The sequence below is a fragment of the Stegostoma tigrinum genome, chromosome 20 (genome assembly GCF_030684315.1).
Source record: "Stegostoma tigrinum isolate sSteTig4 chromosome 20, sSteTig4.hap1, whole genome shotgun sequence".
Classification (NCBI taxonomy): Eukaryota; Metazoa; Chordata; class Chondrichthyes; order Orectolobiformes; family Stegostomatidae; genus Stegostoma; species Stegostoma tigrinum.
Genome location: NC_081373.1, coordinates 52,419,909 through 52,433,424, shown reverse-complemented (window position 1 = coordinate 52,433,424; position 13,516 = coordinate 52,419,909). Strand labels below are relative to the sequence as shown.

At 46.0% G+C, this 13,516-nt stretch overlaps 1 protein-coding gene across 1 annotated transcript; it reads left to right on the top strand.

The window, feature by feature from the left end:
• The first annotated feature begins 7,773 nt into the window (after positions 1-7,773).
• On the top strand, positions 7,774-11,379 carry egr2b (early growth response 2b). Its single transcript, XM_048551144.2, has 2 exons — positions 7,774-8,550; positions 9,108-11,379. Exons 1-2 carry the CDS (start codon positions 8,391-8,393, stop codon positions 10,208-10,210), a joined length of 1,263 nt encoding a protein of 420 aa, XP_048407101.1. The 5' UTR covers positions 7,774-8,390; the 3' UTR covers positions 10,211-11,379.
• Positions 11,380-13,516: the final 2,137 nt, after the last annotated feature.

Here is a 13,516-nt window from a genome sequence, read left to right as displayed (position 1 = left end):
CCAGAGGATAAATGGGGAGATAATAAGGACAAACAAAAATGGCAGTACAAAAGGCAAATCATGGGTGATTTTATTTGGAATTGAGATTGGGAAAAGTAAATTAACAGAAATAACCATGACAAAGAATTCATGGAGTGTGTCTAATATTCTGGATCCAACCCTGGATCATGCTATTTTGGATCTGGTAATGTGTAACCAAACAAGTTTGATAAATTTCGATTTCATTTAATTTCAATGCACTTCATTAATTATTGTCACATGTGTCAAGATACAGTGAAATGAATTATATTGCATGGTAACCCAGACAAATCATATCCTGCATAAGGTAAAAGATCCTGTATAGAATCTTGACCATAATATGTTGAATTTACCATTCGGTTTGAGAATGAGAAACTTGGGTCAGAAACAACAATGCTAAACTGAAATAAGGGTAAGTACAAACAAATGAGGGCAAAGTTAGCTGAAGAGGACTGTGAAAGGGGCTTAGCAGAAAAGATGGCTGAGGAACAATGGCAAATGTTTAAGAAAATAGTTCATTATTCACATCCCAGTCAGGAAGAGAATGCTGGGAAGGGAACAAACCAACCATGGTTAAGCAGGGAAGTTAAGGATAGCATCAAATTGAAAGAAAAATAACAAAAAAATATGGAAAGGATTAGTGAAACAGCAAAGAATGGGGAAAGTTTCCTTTTAAAAAATAGAATGGGAATAACATTGGGGGTAAAGTAGCAAGTAATATCAAAGCAGGCAGCAAGAACTGCTTTAAATATAAGAAGAGAAAGGCCGTGAAAAGAGGCATTTTCAAGAACGGGGCCTAGGAAGAGGTGATGGGGAACCAGAGGAAAGATAGAGAACGTGAATAAAAACTTTACATCAGTCTTCCTGGCAGAAAACACTAATAGTATTCCTAAAATACTGAATAGTCAAAGGTCAAAGGTGGGGGGCAGGGCGGGAATCAAACAAATACAATAACTATCATCAGAGAAAAAGTACTAAGGAAACAAATGGAGTTAAAGGCCAAGAGGACCTTTGAGCCTGATAGGATGCATTCTAGTATATTAAAGGAAGTAGCTCCAGAAATGGTGGTTGCATTAGAAGAAATCTTCCAAGAATCTCTTGATTCTGCAGAAGTCCCAGGGTATTGGAGACTCACTAATATAACACCCTTATTCAGAAAGGAAAGGAACAAAAACACCAGCCAATTATAGGCCTCTTAGGCTTGACATCTGTCATTGAGAAAATATTAGTGTCTTTTATAAAGGATGTAACAGCAGAGCATTTAGAAATAAAATCAAGCAGAATCAGCATGGTTTCATGAAGGGGAAATCTTGCCTGACAAATGTATTAGAATTCTTTGAGCAGGTAACGGCCTTTCCAGATAAAGGAGAACCAATAATTGTAATATATTTGAATTTCCAAAAGGTTTTTGATATGTTACTGCATATTAGGCTCCATAATATGATAATAGCCCACGGTGTTAGGAATATCCATTAGTAGGGATCATGAAGTGGCTAACGAATAGAAATCAAAGAGTTGGGTAAAGGGCGTCATTTTCAGCATGGCAACCTATCAAGTTGCTGCTTACTTTTAAGCATCAGGGCAATACAAGCCTCGCCTGGCCAACCATTCCTCATAACACAACCTGCCCATTCCAGATATTAGGCTGTTGAATCTTGCCTGAACTGCTTCCAAAGAATTTACTATGGTTGCACTAACTGGTTAACTGAAGTCTAAACTCCCAAATTTTGCATTTAATTCCCTTTGCAATAACAATAACATTAAATTAGCTTTCCTAATCATTTGCTGTACCCGCACACTAACTTTTTGTGATTCATACAATAGGAACCCAGATCCCTCTGCAATCTGAGAATTCTGCAACCTCTCACCATTTCATTTGCTTTACTGTATCTGCAAAAATGGACAATTCCTCATGTTCATCAGATTCATTGCTTTGAATTTGATCAAACTGAAAAGCCAAATAACTCCTGCTGTACCATTTGAGAGAATGAAAAGAAACAAACACAGAAGTATTTCAAAGTATTTAGCGAGTGATTGTGTGGAAAATTAAATCAATATGAAAAACTGAAGAATGGAATATCATTCTGTTATTGCATGAATTGTGGCTTAGTGGTTGCATTATAGTCTTTGGCTCTCAAGGTTGTGGGTTTCAATTCCATCCAGAGACCTTAATGATGTTGGCTGCCTGTACAGTGCTGGAGATGCTGTTGTTCATGTGTCATGCTAAACCAAAATCCGCTCTCTCAGGTGTACGCATAAGATCCCATAATAGTCTGTGCATTCAGATACAGCCTACAGTTCTGCTTACCGCACTACCAGAAGGATGTGGATTCTTTGGAGAGCGTACAGAAAAGGTTTACCAGGATGTTGCCTGGTATGGGGGATTTTAGCTTGAAGAAAAGTTGGATAGACTAGGTTTGTTTTCACTGGAATGTAGGAGATTTATAAGATTGTGAATGGCACGGATAAAGTGAAAAGTATGAGGCCTTTTCACAGGGCGGAGGGTCAATTATTAGGAGACACAGTCACAAGGTGCAGAGTGGGTTCAGAGGAGATGTGCAAGGCAATTTTTTTCACACAATTGGGTGGTGAGTGCCTGGAATGCACTGCCAGAGGACATGGTGGAAGCAGACACAATAGCAGCGTTCAAAAAACACCTGGATGAGTACATGAACAGAAAGGGAATAGAGGGATAGGGATCCTGTAAGTGACGGCAGTTTTAGTACAGAAGGGCAACGTGAGTCAGTGCAGGCATGGAGGGCTGAAGGGCCTGTTCCTGTGCAGTATCGTTCTTTGTTCTTCAGAGATGAGCAGGAATGTGTGACCTATGTCCCCAATTTCCAAGCCAATATTTGTCTCTCACAAGTTATCTGGTCATTGTTGTTTGAGTTACAAAGAAATCCATTGTCTGAGATAAGTTCTGTCTGAAAAGTAGTTAAGTCGATGATTCTTCATCACTCAGGTATAGAAATAACCAAGTGTTTTGAAATGAAAATGAAGGGTCGTGTATAAAAATGGGGCTGATTATATAAGAATGACAAGGCTTTGAGACATTCCTTGGAGGAGAATGTCATCCAAACAGAGCAATACCACGTCCTCTGACCTGTTGATGAGAAAGGAACATCTTTTAAAAAAAACAGGTGACGCCAGCTAAAGTAGAAACATTTGTTCTTCCACCGTTCGGACCCTAACATCTAGTTTACCAATCTGAAATTCGGCTCAGTGAACAAGAACTTTGAAGTTTGGGGCTGTTGTCATTTTTGACAGAGGTCTATTTAGAGATTATACATTGGTTTGAATGAAGCAGTGCAGCCGGCAATATAAAGTAACCAGGAGATCATTCGAAAGAAACCGTTCCGAACTGACTTCTGATTTCGGGAGCCCAGGAGCAAGGCTAGTGTCGAGTTTGGCTGCAAGTTGAACACGTTATGCTCCCCAGTCCGGCTTTAAACTCTGACTCCACCTCATGAATTTTCTGGAGCCGCCCTGTGTTCAATGAAAGAAAAGGCGAAGCAGACCTCGGAAGTATCATCCTCCCGCCCCCAACCCCTTGGCAGATGTCCCTGTGGCTATTTCCTAAATGTCCCCTTGTGTTTCATTTATCTAAATACTTGCCATATGGAGTGAAATGATAGCCTCGTAACAGACAATGCTGCTCTGATACAATACCATTTTGGCTACATTGTAACTTCATCCCTGGAAAAAAAGAAACTGACAGGGACCTGTCGAACTTTTTTTCCCAATGTTTGTATTTTACCATAATTGAAACATTCGTCTTCAAACTATAAGCAGCCTACAGGAAGTGAGCGTGTGCTATCCAACCTGCATCAGACTGCATTACACTCGGCGTGCTGTATCGGGAGGGAAAGTCGTGTGCTATTTTCAATATAAACATGAGGTTTGGTGGTTTGTCCGGACTGTCCTCAATGAATGTCAGGTGCAAAAAATGGAAAATTCAAGAAGCGGATGAAGTCGCTATCGCTCTGCGACCAGTGTGGTGTTTGAACTAAACAAAGTGGAGATACTGAGGCGCGGAAAATGCTGAGCGATAGTTTGTTTCCATGACAAGCGCACGGCGCCGCACAGAGCTGCAGGCAACAGAGGGCGCCCGCTGGAGACACAGGGGAGAAACAGCAGGGAGACTTGGGGTTAGAACTGGAAGAGGTGTTGGAAGAGGGGGAGGTGACAAGAGTTTGGCACGGATTACAGAGAGAGAACCTGGAATATTCCCAATCCGGTTTAACTAGAGTAAGAGAGGAACCCGTAGGGAATTAGAGACTGATTCTAGGAAGTTGCTACAGTCTGCATCCAAGCACAAAACTGGCCGGACACCTCTCAGGGATCAGCTGATCAGAGAGAGCCTGCGTGGATTTTGGAAGGACAGGTCATTCCTGATCCATCTGATTGAACTTTTCGAGAAAGTGACTCAAATAATGGGCCACATCAGCCAGTCCGAGACCTCTTCCTAGCTATTTCCCTTAATATTTTGAAAACTTCAAAGTAGCCCTGACAATATAAATATACTTGGATGAAGTGCTTCATAAAGGACTGTGAGCTACACTTGAAGGCCCTTGTAATTAAAAGGAAATTATTGATCTGGTAGGAAAACTGGCTGAGGGGCAGGGGACAGAGAGTGGGAGTATTCGGCAGGTATTCTTTTTGCTGTGTCCTTAACTAGTTATTAACAACATGGACGATCAGATAGATACTTTGTATCAAATTTGCACCAATAAGTCTCATGGAGTGCTGTTCTTTATAATCCATAGGGCTAGAATACCGCAAGGTATAGATAGCGCTTTAGCTACACAAAGCCTTGTTCAACCACATCCAGAATTATTGTGAGCAGTTCTGGCATCACACTTGATATATGCTGACCTTAGAGGGAGTGCAGCCTAAATTTATCAGAAAGGGTTAAATTAGGAGAAGAGATTCCGCAAACACAACACTGTATTCCCTGGAGTTTAAAGGGTTCTGGAGTCATTTGATTGGGGTTTTCAAGCTATTAAGAGCCACCAACAAGGCAGGTAGACAGAAACCATTTTCACAGTTTGGAGTGAGGGTGAGGTAGTCCAGGATTGTGTGGTACAGTCAAAAAATTAGAGCTGGAGTTTTCAGCAGTGAAGAAAGGAAAAATATCTACACACATAGAGTGCTGAAACTTTCAAACTCTCTTCTACACATACAGTTGGTCAGAAATCACACAACACCAGGTTATAATCCTGGCAAAACAGCAGCAAGCCGAAAGCTGGTGATTTTGAATAAACCTGTTGGACTATAACGTGATAACAAAGTGTGAAGCTGGATGAACACAGCAGGCCAAGCAGCATCTTAGGCACATGAAAGCTGATGTTTTGGGCCTAGACCCTTCCCTGATGTTGTGTGACTTCTGACCTTGTCCACCTGAGTCCAACACCAGCACCTCTACATCATAAATCGAGTTGATCCTGGGTGATGCTAAATCCTGGAGTTTGGCCATGGATTGTTGATAGAACAGGTTTGAAGGGCTAAATGGCCTCATCCGGTTTCTCAGTCCTGGCACTGATTGATTAAAAGAGACAAAGTAGAGACAGGGAGGGGATACAGAGAAAAAAGTAGAATACAGACAAAAAAGGAGAATAGAGAGTGAAGAGAGAATACAGAAGATGAAAACTGAGTATTCAGAGGGTTAAGAATGAATACAGAGTGAAAGGAGATAATACAGAGAAAATAAAGGGGAGTACAGTAACAGCAAAGGGTGAATATTTAGAGAATAAGTAGGAAACATAGAGAGAGAGAAAATGGGAATACAGAGAGATTGGAGAGTAAAGGAAGGTACAGATTGGATAAAACAGAATGCAGAAAGATGAGAGGAATACAATGAAAATAATAAGGGTGTATGGAGAGTAATGAGAAATACAGAGAGCAATTATACAATATGGGAAGAGTAAGGGGAATAGTTAAAGGAGATTATATAGAGTGTGAGGACGATGCAGGGAAAGTTAAAATGGGAACTAGCATAAAGGGCAAAATACAGAGGTTAAAGGTGGAATGCAGACAGAGTAAAAGGGATGGAGTCCTAAGAGACTGAAAGAAGAATTGATTATAAATTGAAAAGAAAAATACAGGCAATGGGAGTGTTGAAAATATTTTTTAAAAACTGATATTTCCCAAAATTTTCACAATGTGAGCCCTTTTTGAGGCCTGAAAGTTGTGGTGCCCCCTCAGTGACATCTGTGACAGTGGGGGCTTGTGAGAGCAATGGTACTGCTGTTGTAATCCTGCCAGAGTTCCACAGCATCTTTTGCTTCATCGCAGCCCATGACCTCAAAATATCAACTCATGACCTGACTTGGGGTCCCAACCCCCACTTCGGGAGGGCCTGATATAATTGATAAAATTAGGATTGGAATCACACTGGCCTTATACACTGGTCCTTACCATCAGGTCCTAGTGAGATGGGTGCTTGCTCTGTTCTGAAGGGTCACTTCTGACCCAGAGAATGAGACCCTGCCCACTGCTCCATAAGGACTGCCAATTTTTTTGTCACCATTAACTTCATTCAAAGTGCTGCCTTACTCTTCTGCTGGGAGTGTTGGTGTGACACTTGAAATTCAAGATGAACAATGTCCCAGTCCCAGCAAGGATATTTTGCCAAATGACCGATCCAACATTTAAAATAGAATTGGATACCATGTAAAATTGAAGAACTCTCCAAAGCCAGACAATAGGAAATGGGGAACACAGATGATGAGAAACATGGAGAGATGCAAAACAGAAAGCAATGATGGGAACCTGCCAGAGAAAGAGTGGAGAGTGGATGCAAAAAGGCAGCCAGTGTGAAAGGGAGAGCGCGAACGATGGAAATGGACAGTAAGAGAGCGAGGCAGGCATACAGCAGAGAGTGCAAGTGAAGAGAGAGTGAGCAAAGGAGAAAGTGGGGAATTACCTTTCGAATGGGCAGGCGATGATGGTCCCCAGGCATTTGTAGGTGTTAGTTAACGCATGGTAGGTCCAAGCGTTGCATTCGAGGACCCCTGATGTTTCCGGGACAGAAGTTGCCAAGAGATCAACGCTGACTCAGCTGTCCCTGCCCCTTTTCATTAATGGTGCTGCCTCAGGGACGGACAAGGAGGGGTGAAGGGACTACCGTCAGACCCCAACTCTCCCGGGCGGACTGGATGGTACATTCAAACTAATTATTCAGGAAAAGATTGGGGTGGGGGGGGGGGGGTAGTGGGGAGAGAGCCTGATGGAAATGTAAACTGATGGGACGTTTTACGGGGAGCGCTCTATAGATCCGAATGGTTGTGAGCAAGAGAAATTCACAGCGTCCCAGTAACCCCTTACCCCCTCCCAACCTAGCCCTGAGCTGAATCGCAAGGTTAATTTTTTGGAGGGGGGAGAGTTAGGGGGCTATATCAGATGTAAACAGCACCCTCTTGCTGTCTGAGAATAGTGGAAGGTCAGTTCTCGGCAGCAGGTGGTCGCTGTTTTTTCTGCGGTCACCCTGCGGTTTTCTCGGTGCCCCGCTCTTCTCAGTCTGTTGTGTCTCTCTCACAGCCTCTCGGTAAGCGTGGCTCTCACCAGTTTCCGTCGCTTCCCTTCTTTCCGGAATCTTGTGCCAAATATGGGGAAGGAGGGAGGAGCCCCGTTGGCCCGGCCTCTTCCTCTGCCCTGCCCCCTTCCGTTCCCTACCACCACCCCCAACCCAGGCTGCCGGATCTTGACACCATACATGGACAGGAAAGCGCCGCCGGAATCAACAGCTCGCTGCAGGCCGCTCTCAACCAGCAGCGTCTGCAATGGCAGAGACAGGGGGACTCCCAAACACACCCCCCCTCCCCAATCTGTTCCTTCTCTCCGCACCGCCCCCCCCCCTACACACACAGTGCAGCCGGTGATTGGGGGGGTGGGGGCGTGGAGGAGGGGGTATGAGGCCTCCTGTGGCCGAGCAACCGGCGCCCAGTCAATCAGTTCCTCACCCAGAGCGTCACTGCCACTCGTCTCAGCCTTTTCCTCTCTCAGTCCATATATGGTCTCTTACGTCACGGGGCATTCGGCTGCTCGGGATAAATAGTAAAGTGGAGGTTCAGACAGGGGGATTGAGGCTGAGAGAGACTGAGAGAGACACACAGAGAGTGACAGAGTTTAGCAGCAGTTCAAACTGGGGCTGCCCACCTGCCCATTAGGGAACTGAGGGCGAGGATTTTTAGCCTTTGCTGCAAGATCCACCACCAACAGCTCGGCTTGCGATACCAAAGAGCAGACACAGACTCAGAGAGCGTGAGACAAGAGCAAAACAAAAAAGGGAAACTTTTTCGGAGAGAGATTCTTTTTAAAATAAAACAACAAATTCAAAACAACGTTTGGCCATTGAGCCAAGATTGGAGAGGATGACGGCGAAAGCGGTGGAGAAGATCCCGCTGTCTCTGGGAAGCCTCTTCCATCAGATACCGGACAACATGTACTCAGTGGACGAGCTCAGTTCGCTGCCCGGGTCCGTCACGATCTTCCCCAACCAGGAGCTGGCCCCATACGAGCAGATTCCCTCAGGTAAGCGCCTCGAGTTACTGAGCATCTTGGGTCTGTTGTCCACTGAACTGGGAGTGGGGTCGGGGTGTGGAGAAAAAGGACGGGGGGGGGGGGGCGTTGTCAGGAATCGGGGCAACATATAACCGGGTAATCTACAAAGCTACATTGGAGAAATTCCCAAAAAAAAACTGACAGTTTCACTTAATTTTCTGGGAAAGGAGGGGGAAAGGGAATTTTGGTGGGGGGGTGGGTGGGTTGGATGGATGGTGGATTCGTTTTCAAAAAAGTTACACGAAACAATACAGTGGGTTTTTTTGTATAAATATGTGTTAAAGCGTACAGTGTTTGGTGTGAGAGAGTGTCTCAGCAGAGGCGATTGTTTAGTCTGCTTTACTGTTTGCTGTGTTTATTCTCTCTCTCTGGTTTATTGTCACTGGGGGGCCTCATAGCGTCCCAGGTGTGGAGCAGCTTCAGGGATGTTATTGGTTGGATGTCTCAATGATGTCCGAAACCCGGTTCCGTCCATGGTGCAGAAAACAATCGCACATCATTTTTTTTCTCTCTCCCTTTCATTTCAGACATGATTAATGTGGACATGAGCAGCGACAAGAGACCGCTGGAATTACCTTACCCCAACAACTACCACCCAGCTCCTGGCCACCGGGGACAATCTTTTACCTACATGGGCAAGTTCTCCATTGACTCTCAATGTACCGGCGCCAACTGGAGTCCCGACGGTATCATCAACATCGTGAGTGCTGGGATTTTCGGAGTCCCTCCATCTACCTCCTCCACCGCCTCCTCCTCTTCATCCTCCTCCTCTTCCTCTGCTTCCCCGAACCCTCTCTCCAGCACCCTCAGTTGCACGATGGCGCAGAATGCGAGCGATATGGAGCACATGTACTCGCCTCCCCCTCCTTATAGCTGCGGGGAGATTTACCAGGAGCCGGCTCCCTTCTTCAGTACCTCCGGTTGCTACCCACCTCCTCCTCCACCTCCGAGTTACCCGTCGTCCAAGCCCGTGGTAGAGAACTCCCTGTTCCCCATCCTGCCGGAGTACAGTAGCATCTTCCAGCCTCAGCATTCGCACAGGGAGCTGAACCCGGGAGTGGAGCGCAAGCCTTTCTCCTGCCCCGGGGACAGTGTCAGGATGGCTCCAGCTCTCACTCCCCTGTCCACCATCAGGAACTTCACCCTGGGCAACCCGACAGCGGAAGGACCCAGGCTGCCCAGCGCTTACGGCGGGCAGAATCTGCCCCTGCGACCCATCCGGCTCCGCAAGTACCCGAACCGACCCAGCAAGACCCCGGTGCACGAGAGGCCTTACCCGTGCCCAGCCGAGGGTTGCGACCGCCGCTTCTCCCGCTCGGACGAGCTGACCCGCCACATCCGCATCCACACCGGTCACAAGCCGTTCCAGTGCCGCATCTGCATGAGGAACTTCAGCCGGAGCGACCACCTCACCACCCACATCCGCACTCACACCGGCGAGAAGCCCTTCTCCTGCGACTTCTGCGGCAGGAAATTCGCCCGTAGCGACGAGCGCAAGAGACACACCAAGATCCACCTGCGGCAGAAAGAGAAGAGACTGGCGGGGGACAAGCCTCCAGGACCCGCGCTGGCAGCTAACGTCTGCTCCGGGGGCAGCCCGCTCACTGTCTGTCCGCCCAGGACAGTGTGAACAAGCCAACGCAGAGACAGTCACTGACACTACCCGCGAACTTTGAGGGAGCACAATATTTATCGCAGATTGCGCCCACGTTTCCTGCAGCTCCGTGTTTACAGTCTGCTACCCCCAGCTTCGTCTCTGAGAGCCTCCAATAACACCCCCACCCCCTTACCCATGGACAACATCTCTTGTCGTACGAGGGGGAAAGAAAAGTGAATTGATTTCTTTTTAATGTTTCCCGATAGTGTAGTGTTCCTGGGTACGTTCACCAGTCAGGGTACTGTATATAAATCTCTCTCTATTATATATATACGTACACACTGCGTAGACTAACTCTCTCATGCTCGCCCGAAACATTCCCAGTTCAGAGGCAGCTCTGGTCGAGAATATTATCGGGGTCAAGGGGGCGTGAGGCTGTGTGTGAAGAGTTCTGCACAGGTGGCGAAAGGGAATGCTTTGTAAACAAGTTCGGTGAATATTTAAGGAAACTCGCTCCTGCACTTTGTGTTCATAGGTCACTAATAACTTCAAACAACGAGTTGGGACAAAAAATGTGTGACAAATTACATTTTTATAAAAAATGCTCTCTAATCCTATATAAATAACCAGGAACGGACCCACGTTGTGAATGGGGATGTGTGCGGCACGTTGTTGATGTTTTAACACTTTCTCTCTCGTGTGGGAATTCCCAAAGGAGATAAAAGAAAAAGATGAGGGAGGGGTATTAGAGAAGTTAGATCTGAACAGAGGTCATTGAGAGGCAACTTTATCCGGCGTTAGTTTAATGGCAAATGGATGTTTTGTACTTTCGCATTTAAACACTGCATGCTGAGATATTTTGGTGCCTCGTTTATTGTGGACAATGTCTGCATGTAAATACCCGGCCTTAAGTGACAGACCCGGGCAATCCTGGAATCGCCAATGACCTCCACGAGCTGGCGAAGCTGTTCAATTCCTGCCGATTAATCTGGAGATTTTTAGAAAATATTTTTGTACGCGTTTTGTGCTAAATATCTTCCAGTGTTTTACATTTTGTAGCAAAGCTCTGGTTGTAAAGAGTGTGAATAATTTTTTTTGTGGCTGATGCTGACCTGTTTTGATGGTTTAATGTATTGGTGTAAAACCACTAACTGGGTTTTTAAAGAAATAAGGACCAATCAGTCCTCTTAAGATGTATTGTTTTACGGTCATATTGATGTAAATATAATTTTACAAAACACGTGCTTTTGTCTTGTGTGTGTGCGCGCGCGTGTTATTTTAAAAATCGCATCCGAAACTTTCACAACTTGAACATTGTTTGTGAACTCTGTTGATTGCGCTTCCTGGAAGAAGGATCAACCGGGAATTTTCAAACTGGTAAAGCTCTTGAAAAGGAATTCAGCGTTGAGCGGGAGAGTAAAAGATTGGAACGTGATTGGAAAAACGAGAAAGTGCTGGAGAAGCTCAGCAGCAGTGGCAGGGATAACGTTTCCAGTCCAGTGAATCTCATTCGAACTGACTGGATAGCCATGTCAAACAGGGCCGAATGGCTACCTCCTCCTTCTGGGCTGTGGGATCCTATTTTCCCATCGAGGCACACACAAACACACACACACACACACACACACACACACACACCCATCTCCTTCAGCATAGCACTCCTCTGGCTGCTTTAAACACTCAGGTCCTGGAGTGGGTCTGCAGCGTACTGATTCCCTGACTCAAATTGAAGCTCCACCTGTGGGGAATGTCAAGGATTGTCTGGGGAATGTCAAGGATTGTCTGGCACTGGGATCATGCCAGCGCCTTCAGTATATGCGGGAGCAGCTTTGGACGTAAGCGATGGGTCATTCCCACCCGAGAAATTGCAAATTGTTTTATCAATCCGAAATGTTCACACGTTTTCGGCGTCCCGGCCTGTTCCCCTCCCCACCCCCGCCAAAAATTCACTCCCCAGGGCCCGGTTAGTCTCGCTGAAAACAAAAGTTAGATGGAATCTACCTAGGGGTGAGCTTCCCCAGACTCTTGATGTATTCTCCAAAGGGAGTCGTGAAGAGAGCGCGAGGAATAGCGTGGATTTTCTCGAGATCTCTGCCAATGTGGAAATGTTCCCATGTGCGAGTCTCTTCTCACGGTGGGAGTGTGAGGTGGGAACTGGAAGAGTAACAGTCAACAACACTTTGTACCGTTTCGAATGTGAACGCAGTTTTGCACACTTACCAGGGAAAATGCTCTTGTATAACTCGTTAAAAACGGATGAGGGTTTCCATGACAATTCCCCACGCCTTAACTTGATCAGCCTGAGCAGAATCTGTTCAAGCGTCACAAGTAAAACACAAGCCCCTGGTCCCTAGGGTTAGAGAGAATTAAATTAAGTTTACACTTCTACATTTTAACAAAATTAAACTAACGCATTTCTGAAATAAATCATCTTTTCCACAATCGGGTGAAATTTGATTCCCTTCTATCGTTTAACGTCTCCCTAGGATGTGACTCAAGCGATAAGTACACTGGAGAGAGATGGGACCCAGTTTGCATGTGTGTGTGTGTGCGTGTTGGGGGGTGTGAAGGGTATCCCAGTCGTAAAGAGAAGGCTATTTGTGGGTGGGAGTAGGATTCAGGGAGAGTCCCACCTCATACTGAAAATCAAGGGGGTTGGGGGCTCCAGTTTGTAGATAGCTCGGGGAGGGAGTTACCCGAGTTCCACTGAAAGGTAGATTTCCCAGTTGCTGGAGAGGCGGGGTCTCCGAGTTAGTTACGTGAGAGGTTGGGTGGGGAGTGGGGGAAGGGGGCGTTTAGTGGAGGAGAGCAGGCTGGCCTCCTTGTTAATTGGAGTGAGGGGGTGGCGAAGGGAGTCCCAGAAGGCTTGGAGAGCTGGGGGCTCTTGTTAAAAGCGAATTATTTTCCACTGGAATCCGAAGACGCATTCCAGACCTGTCCCAGATACAGAATGGAAGACTAACTCCTGCAACCGAGGGCGTCCGGGGCATTCTCAGCAAGTCTGAAGAGTTTGTAAAGGGAAAGGCAAAGGGGAAGATTCTCAAAGAGCTTTCAGGATTCTGGAGATGATAGCACAGGTCTGTCCTAAAGGCCAAAATAATCTCCAAGTCAGTTCAAATCCTGTCGGCGTTAACCGCTTTGTCTCGTTTGCATACGCCATTGTTCCCACCCTGGAAAAACTTCGTTGAATCCGCAATGACTACTTGTTTGCGTCTGTTCCTTGCCTATTTGCCAATGTCTTTACACACAAGTTGGGTAGGCTTGGGGACAGATTCGGTATCCCTGTTACAATTTCCAAACGACCGTAGAGGATAGCGGAATGCCATTGGACTGAAATAG